The sequence below is a fragment of the Chiloscyllium punctatum genome, chromosome 5 (genome assembly GCF_047496795.1).
Source record: "Chiloscyllium punctatum isolate Juve2018m chromosome 5, sChiPun1.3, whole genome shotgun sequence".
NCBI classification, from domain to species: Eukaryota; Metazoa; Chordata; class Chondrichthyes; order Orectolobiformes; family Hemiscylliidae; genus Chiloscyllium; species Chiloscyllium punctatum.
Genome location: NC_092743.1, coordinates 59,747,804 through 59,760,032, shown reverse-complemented (window position 1 = coordinate 59,760,032; position 12,229 = coordinate 59,747,804). Strand labels below are relative to the sequence as shown.

The 12,229-nt window shown below is 42.0% G+C and overlaps 1 protein-coding gene across 3 annotated transcripts in view; it reads right to left on the bottom strand.

Moving 5' to 3' along the window:
• The window catches only part of rock1 (Rho-associated, coiled-coil containing protein kinase 1), a 205,184-nt gene that overhangs the window by 74,952 nt on the left and 118,003 nt on the right, over window positions 1-12,229 (bottom strand). For all 3 annotated transcript variants that reach the window (XM_072570409.1, XM_072570407.1, XM_072570408.1), the window contains 3 exons: window positions 4,871-4,962; window positions 4,540-4,786; window positions 121-227 (listed from right to left, as the gene is read on the bottom strand). In XM_072570409.1, coding sequence (XP_072426510.1) covers window positions 121-227; window positions 4,540-4,786; window positions 4,871-4,962 — 446 coding nt within the window. The remainder of the gene's footprint in view (window positions 1-120; window positions 228-4,539; window positions 4,787-4,870; window positions 4,963-12,229) is intronic.

The window sequence follows — 12,229 nt, the reverse complement described above, 5'->3', positions numbered from 1 at the left end:
TAAAGCTGAAGTGCCGAGAATACTCAGCAGGTTTGGCAACAGCTATGGAGAGAGAAACAGAGTTAACATTTCAGATTGATGATCTTTTGTCAGGTATTATCCAAATTCTTCATCAATTACCTTTTCCAGATTGCTAAGCTTGTCGTGTGCCTGTTTCTTCTCCATCTCTGCTTTTGAAAGGTTAATTTTGATCATTTTCAGTTCTTCTTGTAAAGAAGTGGTCCGAGCTGAAAAAAAAAATTGTCATTATCTCATTATTCATTGCACTTAGAGAACTGAATAAAAGTCTAATCCAACAAAATTCACCCCCAACTCCAGACACTTTATAGAAAAAGCCAACACCCAGTACAATATTAATGCAAACAGACAATGGATCCCAAGTCTGTTCCATGGTCTGAGCTGTGAAAGCAAATTCTCAAGTGTGTTACCAATGACCTCGCTCCTTGAGCCATGAAGCAAATTACTATTCCTATTTATAAAGTCTCTTCAGCAAGTCTTGCCCAAAGTACTCAAAATCAAACTTTATTGTGAAACTATTCTGATGATCATCATCACACTTCATAATAGAATGGCTATTTGGATGAGGCACTGGCAGGAATTCTAATGTCTGTCAACATGTATCTAAAGGGCAAGATAGCTGAAAAGTGAAAACTATAAAAAAAAATTTGAGTTGACACCAATAGAAGAAGGAAAAATCTATGTGATACAGGATGAGAAATGGGTTTGCATCGAATGATTGCTAATCGTGAGGAAAGATTAAGGAATCAATCTGTGGAGGATTCACCTCAAGTGGTTGGGGTAAAGACCATTACATCTTGCAAAGGAAACATGTTTTTGAAAAACTGCAACAAAGGAAAATTTAAAAATGCTCGAGGGAGAAATTATTGCAGTTTGGATTTAACATCTGGATTGCTGCAGCAAAGAACTACGAGATCCAAGGGACAGATTTCTTCTGTACTGTCAAAATAAACTTATTTACATCCTTACTTAAATAAAGTATAACACTTCAATTATGATTTAATCTTATTACAAGGAAGTTAATGAGGTTTTACTCTGATGTTCTTGTTCATTTGTTTATCATTTATAACTTCCCTCCTTAGCATCACTACCACATAATGTCCTTCCATACCCTTAAAAAATTAAATGCTTTTTCTTTTATTGCTTTTGCACCTCTATTCTCACTTGACCTGGCTTGATGCACCATTTCTATCTACTGTCGTGTAAAGAAAGAAAGAACATGTTCTACACAGAATACCCTTCCTCAGGAAATGAGATCAAAACTGTACACAATACACTGGGTGTGGTCTCACCAAGGCTTTGTACAATTTCAAGACAGCCCTGCTCCTCTACTCGAATCCTCTCGCTAGGAAGACAAATATACTGCATACCATCTTCATTGCCTACTGCATGTGCATGTTTACTTTCAGCAACTGGCGTACTAAAACATCAAGGTCTTGCTGCACCTCCTCCTTTTCCAATCTGTTGCCATTTATATCTTAATCTGCCTTTGTGTTTTTGCTATAAAAGTGGATAACCTCACATTTTTCCACATCATACTTCATCTGTCATGCATTTGCCCATTCACTCAACTTGTCCAAAGCACAATGAACTATCTCTGCATCATCCTCACAGTTCATTCTCCCATCTAGTTTTGTGTTGTTTGCAAATTTGGAGGTATTACATATAGTTTCCTAACCTACATCATTAAAGTATCCAAAGCTGGCTTCCAAGCACAGATCCATTTATTGCTTATTCCTATAAGCGTCTGGGGGTTAGAGCTAAGAAACTATGAATCTAACAGAAGACAGCGGCTGAATTGATCAAATGCATTGAAAGAACTTTCTTAAACAGCATGTAACCAGTTCACAGAGGAAGGAAATAATACTGGATCTACTTCTGGTGAATGAAACAGGGCTAGTGGAACAGGTTTCAAACAGCATTTGAGGAGCAATGGCTTATATTTGCATAGGAACAATTACAATAATGCCATTAGGTTTAGAATAATTACAGAAAAGGCAAAAAAAGACTCAACTATACAAATATTCCATTGGGATACAGCGACTTTCAGTGAGTTGAAATCTGGACCAACTGGATTGGAATCAAAAACATTATAGATTGAACAGTAATTGAACGATGAGAGGCCTTTAAACAAACATTCATATGAGAGTATGAACACACTCACATTGGGGAAAGGAAGGGTATCCAAAGCTGGAACTCACTGGATGACTCAAAATATAGTAAGCCTGAAAATGATATCTTATGAAATGTGAAGTTCATAAAACAATAGAGAATCAAGCTGAATGGTGAAAGTAGGGAGGAAATTCAATAGAAAAGGAATGAGAGTGACAAAGAAATGCATAGGAATTGATTAGTAGCTAAAAGCACATTGCCCAATAGCCACACTTTGGTTTGCTGCAATGATTCAAATGCAAATGGTACAATAAACTACCACAGAATGAAGACACCCTGATTGCTGGCAAGGTATCAGGCACTGATCCACATGATTCTCTGTCTATGGCCATACCACTAGCTGGTTTCAATGTGGAGCACAGATGATCTATGCTGCCTGAAAAGCGAAATTCACCAGCAATCCTACTGAAGTCATCAGTTATATGTCTGTATTCCTCTAGCGAAGAGAACAAAATTTCATTAAGGGTCAATGAATAGAGGGCACCAGTGACCACCCCTATGCCACAGCAGATGACAAGCTAGTGTTATTGCAAGTACATCCAACTTCAATCTCAAAGCAGCCAGATAGGTAACATCATCCTTGTTACCTTGATAGCCAATGACAATGGAACTTTCACCTGTTTTGATGCTGCAGGAGAAGAGCGATTTTAATAGGCTGCCTTTACAGAAGCATAGATATTGAACTATTTTTCCTGCCTGAGATTCAGCTAGGAGAATAACTTCAAAAACATCCTGGACTGACATGCTCTCCTGCTAAGAGAGAGTTTACATGATATCTACTCTTCTCAACAACCTGCCCTGCTCTGCATGCCCTTTGGTCCTTAATCAAATTATATTGAACTGTAGGGAACTGCACCAATGTCTGGGAGCAACGAGTAGATGCATATGTCTTAAAGTCAGTAAAGCTTCTTCAATAGCTGCCATACCAATCCAACTAGACTTCTACAACTTCAATCTACACAAAATATCAACTTATGGTAGAATCAGAGCAACAGGTGGCATATATTAACCAGCAATTAATTTGTAAACAGTTGATGATTCTTTTAAATGGATTAGATGAAAGATCTTCCCACTGTTGAATGATTATTCAACTGTGTAAGGTTAAGAGGAGCCATTATCTGGAGCACTGAAGATTAAAAGGACATGATATCACTGCCATTAAATCATTGAGCACATCATGATCTGCTTGCCCTGTTTCTAATAGCAGTCGTTGTGCACATGCCAACAACCAACTAGGCATGACTATCCCAAAAGTCTATGCATACACATAGGCATCATTGTGGTCCCGAAACAGCACCTGTACTACCAAATTGGCAGTATGGATTCCAATTTTGCAGTATTAGTGTCTCCACAAGGACTTTCATCTTAGTTGCTTGGAAAGCATGTGGCTCAGTGGTTAGCACTGCTGCCTCACAGCACCAGGAACCTAGGTTTGACTGCAGCCCTTGGTGATTGTATGGAGTTTGTACGTGCTCCTCTTGTCTGTGTGGAGTTTCAGATTCCTCCCATAGTCCAAGGACATGCAGGTTAGGTGGACTGGTCACGCTAAATTGTCTAGTGACCAGGCACGTACAGGTTAGGTGGATTAGCCATATAAAAATGCAGGTTTATTGGGTTGGGGGCTGCGTCTGGATGGGATGCTCTTTTGTGGGTTGGTGCAGATCCAATAGGCCAAATGGCCTCCTTCCATGCTATAGGCATTCTAATAAGGCATTGCCGTTCACAGAAACCCTGCAAGGGATGCCACGCTAAAGATGAATGTGAAAAAGAAATCTTCATTGACAGGTCTGTGGAAATTTGGTACTTGCCACCATGAGCGAAATCTGGGACAGCGACTTACATGATGACTACAGCATGTTCCCTCCAGAAAGGAGCAAGACTATGTCCATACTAATCTGAAAACCCTTGATCTAGTCCGATCTCGGAAGCTAAGCAGACTCAGACCTGATTAATACTTGGATAGGAGAGCGCCTGGGAGTCCCAGGTGCAGTATGCTTACAGGCTCTTGTGGCACAGAGGTGACAATACTCGTAGACTGAGAGATCTGGCTTCAAGTCCCACATGCTCCAGAGGTGTGTAATAACATCTCTGAACAGGTTGATTTAAAAAAATATGTTTAAGTTATAGAAAAAGCAACACTACAGATTGATTGAGCATGCTACTTCAAGGAGTTCCTCAATGCCACCGTGACGCTGATCAAACAATAGTTATTCTTGGAAGGAGGAAGAAACCAGAGGAAAAGGAGACAAATTTCTCTGTTGGAATTAAGGAAGGAACTGGTCCAAAGATCACAAATGGATAGATATCCTTAAGTACCTTAACAAATATCAATTTCCATATATTGCTTACCTTGCAAATCACTGATCATCTCTGAGCCCTGGTTGCGAACTCTTCTTTCAGATTCCAAAGCAGATTGGTGCTGGATAATATCCTTCTCCAGTTGCAGTTTGGCATTTTCTAAAGCTCGGTTTCTCTCCAGCAGTTCACTATTTACAATCTCCAATTGGCTCATGGCCTTTGTTAAGTCAGTTTGGCTCCTCCGCAACCTCGCTGCTGTGTCTGATTCAGATCGCAGTAGAGCATTTGCTTCTTCTAACTATGAACAATACAATCACATTGTTTAGTCATACCTTGCTTTATTTGATTTTGATGAACTTCTGTATATGGGTTTGGAACTTACTTGTTTTTGTAATTGAACTACTTTCTCATTTGAAATGTGAGAATTCTGGTTCATTTTCTTTAAGTCCTCAAGTTGCTCCTTTAGTGTAGATACTACAGGGGAAAAAAAGTCAAAATTTACAATGCCATCAGTTAAATAAAAACCATTGTGTAAGGGATTTTCTACAAAATGAATGTCATTAAATGAATGTGCAAATGTTAACAAAGATTCTAACAAGACATATTTTGGAACTGGTATGACAAATGACCTTCTATATGGTATATAATTCTGTACTTTTAATCAACAAATGTGAAAAATCAAAACCAGTATGTTTGAAGGGTCACTGGCACCCAACAGCCTGCATTTGTATGGTGTCTTTAACATGATAAAGGTTCTTTACAGAAATGTTTAAAAAAACAAAATTTGATACTGAGCCATATATTAGGGAAGATACACAAAAGCTAAGTCAAAGGGTAGATTTTAATGAACTACTTAAAGAAGCAAAGAGGAGAAGGAAAAGCAGAGAGCCTAGGCAGCTGAAGGGCCAGCAACTGGAGAAAATTTTAAATCAAGCATACCAGAGAGACTAATATTGGAGAAATTCAGACATCTCAGAGCGGAGGGTTGGAGATTACAGAAATAGAAAGGTGGCCAATGGGGAGAGAATGCGTATACAAACATGTAAACTTTAAACGTTTATGCATTGGTTAACTAGAAGTAAAAGTCAGTCAGTGAGCAAAGTTGCGTGAAAGAGTCTTTCTGAGAGTTAGGACAAGGGTAGTTGAATTACAGATAAACTCAAAGATGCAGATTACAGCAGCAGACAGGAAGGATAGAAAGGGAGACAAGAAAGGAGGGAGAGTGGCATTTTTGATAAGGGATAGCATTACAGCTGTGCTGAGGGAAGATATTCCCGGAAATACATCCAGGGAAGTTATTTGAGTGGAACTGAGAAATAAGAAAGGGATGATCACCTTAGTGAGATTGTATTATAGAGCCCCCAATAGTCGGAGGGAAATTGAGAAATGAACTTGTAAGGAGATCTCAGCTATCTGTAAGAATAATAGGGTAGTTATGGTAGGGGATTTTAACTTTCCAACTGGGACTGGGACTGGGACTGCCATACTGTTAATGGTTTAGAGGGAGAGGAATTTCTTAAGTGTGTACAAAACAATTTTCTGATTCAGTGTGTGGATGTACCTACTAGAAAAGGTGCAAACCTTGACCTACTCTTGGGAAATAAGGCAGGGCAGGTGACTGAGATGTCAGTGGGGGAACACTTTGGGGCCAGCGACCATAATTCTATTTGATTTAAAATAGTGATGGAAAAGGATAGACCAGATCTAAAAGTTGAAGTTCTAAATTTGAGAAAGGCCAATTTTGACGGTATTAGGCAAGAACTTTCGAAAGCTGAATGGAGGCAGATGTTTGCAGGTAAAGGGACGACTGGAAAATGGGAAGCCTTCAGAAATGAGATGACAAGAATCCAGAGAAAGTATATTCCTGTCAGGGTGAAAGGGAAGGCTGGTAGGTATTGAGAATGCTGGATGACTAAAGAAATTGATGGTTTGGTTCAGAAAAAGAAGGAAGCATATGTCAGGTATAGACAGGATAGATCGAGTGAATGCTTAGAAGAGTATAAAGGAAGTAGGAGCATACTTAAGAGGGAAATCAGGAGGGCAAAATGGGGACATGAGATAGCTTTGGCAAATAGAATTAAGGACAATCCAAAGGGTTTTTACAAATATATTAAGGACAAAAGGATAACTAGGAAGAGAATAGGGCCCCTCAAAGATCAGCAAAGCGGCCTTTGTGAGGAGCCACAGAAAATGGGGAAGATACTAAATGAATATTTTGCATCAGTATTTACTGTGGAAAAGGATATGGAAGATATAGACTGTAGGGAAATAGATAGTGACATCTTGCAAAATGTCCAGATTACACAGGAGGAAGTGCTGGATGTCTTGAAATGGTTAAAAGTAGATAAATCCCCAGGACCTGATCAGGTGTATCCGAGAACACTGTGGGAAGCTAGAGAAATGATTGCTGGGCATCTTGCTGAGATATTTGTATCATCGATAGTCACAGGGGAGGTGCCAGAAGACTGGAGGTTGGCAAACGTGGTGCCACTGTTTAAGAAGGGTGGTAAAGACAAGCCAGGGAACTTTAGACCAGTGAGCCTGACGTCGGTGGTGGGCAAGTTGTTGGAGGGAATCCTGAGGGACAGGATGTACATGTATTTGGAAAGGAAAGGACTGATTAGGGATAGTCAACATGGTTTTGTGCGTGGGAAATCATGTCTTACAAATGATTGAGTTTTTTGAGGAAGTAACAAAGAGGATTGATGAGGGCAGAGCAGTAGATGTGATCTATATGGACTTCAGTAAGGCGTTCGACAAGGTTCCCCATGGGTGACTAATTAGCAAGGTTAGATCTCATGGAATGCAGGGAGAACTAGCCATTTGGAAACAGAACTGGCTCAAAGGTAGAAGACAGGGTGGTGATGGAGGGTTGTTTTTCAGACAGGAGGCCCATGACCAGTGGAGTACCACAAGGATCGGTGCTGGGCCCTCTACTCTTTGTCATTTACATAAATTATTTGGATATGAGCATAAGAGATACAGTTAGTAAGTTTGCAGATGACACCAAAATTGAAAGTGTAGTGGACAGCGAAGAGGGTTACCTCAGATTACAACAGGATCTTGACCAGATGGGCCAATGGGCTGAGAAGTGGCAGATGGAGTTTAATTCAGATAAATGCGAGGTGCTGCACTTTGGGAAAGCAAATCTTAGCAGGACTTATACACCTTATGGTAAGGGCCTAGGGAATGTTGCTGAACAAAGAGACCTTGGAGTGCAGATTCATAGCTCCTTAAAAGTGGATTCTCAGGTAGATAGGATAGTGAAGAAGGCATTTGGTATGCTTTCCTTTATGGTCAGAGTATTGAGTACATGGGTTGGGAGGTCATGTTGCGGCTGTACACGACATTGGTTAGGCCACTGTTGGAATATTGCGTGCAATTCTGGTCTCCTTCCTATCGGAAAGGTGTTGTGAAACTTGAAAGGGTTCAGAAAAGATTTACAAGGATGTTGCCAGGGTTGGAGGATCTGAGCTACAGGGAGAGACTGAACAGGCTGGGGCTGTTTTCCCTGGAGCGTCTGAGGCTGAGGGGTGACCTTATAGAGGTTTACAAAATTATGAGGGGCATGGATAGGATAAATAGACAAAGTCTTTTCCCTGGGGTCGGGGAGTCCAGAACTAGAGGGCATATGTTTAGGGTGAGAGGGGAAAGATATAAAAGAGACCTAAGGGGCAACTTTTTCACGCAGACGGTGGTACGTGTATGGAATGAGCTGCCAGAGGATGTGGTGGTGGCTGGTACAATTGCAACGTAGAAGAAGCATTTGGATGGGTATATGAATAGGAAGGGTTTGGAGGGATATGGGCCGGGTGCTGGCAGGTGGGACTAGATTGGGTTGGGATATCTGGTCGGCATGGACAGGTTGGACCGAAGAGTCTGTTTCCATGCTGTACATCTCTATGACTGTATGAAATGAAGACAAATTTGAAATTTTACAGAGGTGAAAATGGGTGGTCTTAGTGGTGGTGCAAGATGGTCTAATGAAATTCAATGAAAGTTTGACATAAATTCTCTACTGCTCTTTATTGGCAGCAGCAGCGGGAGTGGTGAGAGTGAGGACCAGGGGGCTGTCGGGAAGATAAATTTCCATCTTAAAAGAACGTCCCTCGAGTGTCAGCGACCTTCTTTTGCAGCAGCGGTGGGAGCAGTGAGATCGAGGTGCTGACTGGGCGTGGTCGAATTGCACTCTGGGACGGTGAGGGAACCGAAATATTTGTGTAGCAGCTGAACCAAAGACATTACACGTGTAGTATCTTTCATCTGCCCTCCTCCTCTAACCAAACCAAAAAAAAAGCGTCTTTGATGTGTTAATAAGGTAAGGGTTTTTATTTCTTTAATTATCGTGTGATTATTAAAAACTTTTCTTTTCTTTCTTTTTTCATTTATCTAAGTTAAGTTTAAAAATGGCAGGAGATCTCAGGCTCGCGTTATGCTCCTCTTGCTCAATGTGGGAGCTCAGGGACGCGGCTGATGTCCCTGACTCCTTTACATGCAGGAAGTGTGTCCAGCTGCAACTCTTGTTAGACTGCATGACAGCTCTGGAGCTGCGGGTGGACTCACTTTGGAGCATACGCAATGATGAGGAGGTTGTGGATGGCACATTTCGTGAATCACTCACACTATAGTTTAGGATTGCTGACAGAGAATGGGAATAGGTGACCAAAAGGCAGAGAAAGAGCAGGAAAGCAGTGCAGATATTCCCTGCGGTCACTTCCCTGCAAAACAGGTATACCATTTTGAATACTATTGGGTGAAAGGGCTTTCCAGGGGAAGGCAGCAGTAGCCAGGTTCATGGCACCGTGGCCGGCTCTGCTGTACAGAAGGGCAGGAAAAAGAGTGGAAGGGCTATAGTCATAGAGGATTCAATTGTAAGGGGAGTAGATAGGCAGTTCTGTGGTTGAAAAGGAGACTCCCGAATGGTATGTTGCCTCCCAAGTACACTGATCGGATGCAGAACATTCTGAAGGGGGAGGGTGAACAGCCAGTTGTCGTGGTGCATATGGGCACCAATAATATAGGTTAAAAAAAATGGGATGAGATCCTACAAGCAGAATTTAGGGAGTTAGGAGCTAAGTTGCAAAGTAGGACCTCAGAGGTGGTAACCTTAGGATTGCTACCAGAGCCACGTGCGAGTCAGAGTACAAATGAAAGAATAGGTAGGATGAAAGTGTGGCTTGAGGGATGATGCTGGAGAGAGGGGTTCAGATTTTTGGGACATTGAGACCAGTTTGGAGGGGGATGGGGGGAGGAGGTGGGACTATAACAAATTGGATGGTACAGCTGGGCCAGACTGGAACCAATGACCTTGGGGGTGCTTTTGCTAACGCTGTTAGGGAGGGTTTAACCTAATGTGGCAGGGGGATGGGAACCAAATGAGGTGATTAGTGGACAGTAAGGAGGTAGCAACTAAAGCCTGTAATAATGAAGTCAGCGTGACTAAGCATAAGAGTAGGACAAAGTGAGGACTGCAGATGCTGGAGATCAGAGCTGAAAATGTGTTGCTGGAAAAGTGCAGCAGGTCAGGCAGCATCCTGACCTGAAGAAGGGCTCATGCCCGAAACATCGATTCTCCTGCTCCTTGGATGCTGCCTGATCTGCTGCGCTTTTCCAGCAACACATTTTCAGCTAAGGGTAAGAGTAGGCAGGAAGCAGACAATAAATACAAAGGAACTGGTGGTCTGAGGTGCATTTGTTTTAATGCAAGTGGTGTAGAGGGTAAGGTAGATGAACTTAGAGCTTGAATTAGTACCTGAGAGTATGATGTTATTGCTAATACTGAGACTTGGTTGAGGGAAGCGCATGATTGGCATAAAGTTAAAAATCACAACACCAGGTTAAAGTCCAACAGGTTTATTTGGAAGCATTAGCTTTCAGAGCGCTGCTCCTTCATCAGGTGATTGTGGAGAATAAGCTTGTAAGACATAGAATTTATAGCACAAGTTTACAGTGTGATGTAACTGAAATTATATAACTGAAAAAGACCCGGATTGTTTGTTAAGTTTCTAATGATTCAGGAGAAGAGTGACAGTAATAGGGTGATTGTTATGGGAGACTTTAACTTTCCTGATATTGATTGGGAAAGCTATAGCTCAAGTTCGTTAGATGGGTCAGTGTTTGTGCAATGTGTGCAGGAGAGTTTCCTGACACAATATGTAGATAAGCCAACAAGAGGTGAGGCCATACTGGATTTGGTTCTGGGTAACGAACCAGGCCAGGTATTAGAACTAGAGGTAGGTGAGCACTTTGGGGACAGTGACCACAATTCGGTGATTTTTACTCTAGTGATGGAGAGGGATAAGTGTGTACTACAGGGCAAGAGTTATAGCTGGGGGCAGGGAAATTATGATGCGTTGAGGCATGACTTAGGATGTGTGGATTGGAAAAGTAGATTCCAAGGCAAGAGCGTAATTGATATGTGGAACTTGTTCAAGGAGCAACTATTGAGTGTCCTTGATAAGTACGTACCTATCAGGCAGGGAGGAAAGGGTCGTGTGAAGGAGCCGTGGTTTAATAAGGAGTTGGAATCCCTTGTTAAATGGAAGAGGGCGGCCTTTGTAAAGATGAGGCGTGAAGGTTCAATAGGGGCGATTGAGAGTTATAAGGTAGCCCGGAAGGACCTGAAGAGAGAGCTAAGAGCAGCAAGGAGGGGACATGAAAGGTCCTTAGTTGGTAGGATTAGGGAAAACCCTAAGGCTTTCTATAGGTATGTTAGGAATAAAAGAATGACTAGGGAAGGAATAGGTCCAATCAAGGATAGTAATGGGAAGTTGCGTGTGGAGGCTGAAGAGATTGGGGAGGCGCTGAATGAATACTTTTCGTCAGTATTCACTCAGGAACAGGACATTGTTGTCGATATGAATACTGAGGCACGAATAAGTAGAATGGATGGCTTTGAGATATGTAGAGAAGAGGTGTTGGAAATTCTGGCAAGGGTGAAAATAGATAAGTCCCCTGGGCCTGATTGCATTTATCCTAGGATTCTCTGGGAAGCAAGGGAGGAGATTGCAGAGCCATTGGCCTTGATTTTTGTGTCCTCTTTGTCTACAGGAGTAGTGCCAGAGGACTGGAGGCTAGCAAACGTGGTTCCCTTGTTCAAGAAGGGGAGTAGGGATAATCCTAGTAACTATAGGCCAGTGAGTCTCACTTCTGTTGTGGGCAAAGTCTTAGAGAGAATTATAAGGGATAGGATTTATGCACATCTGGATAAGAATGATGTGATCAAGGATAGTCAGCATGGTTTTGTGAAGGGCAGGTCGTGCCTCACAAACCTTATTGAATTCTTTGAGAAGGTGACGAAGGAGGTAGATGAGGGGAAAGCGGTAGATGTAGTATATATGGATTTTAGTAAGGCGTTTGATAAGGTCCCCCATGGTAGGCTACTGCAGAAAATACAGAGATATGGCATTGAGGGTGAGTTGGAGATTTGGATTAGGAATTGGCTCTCTGGAAGAAGACAGAGGGTAGTAGTTGATGGCAAAGATTCATCTTGGAGTGCCGTCACTAGTGGTGTTCCGCAAGGATCTGTTTTGGGACCATTGCTGTTTGTCATTTTTATAAATGACCTGGAGGAAGGGTTAGAAGGTTGGGTGAGCAAGTTTGCGGATGATACGAAAGTCGGAGGAGTTGTAGACAGTGAGGAAGGATATGGCAGGTTACAGCGGGATATAGAGAAGCTGCAGAGCTGGGCAGAAAGGTGGCAAATGGAGTTCAATGTAGCTAAGTGTGAAGTGATTCACTT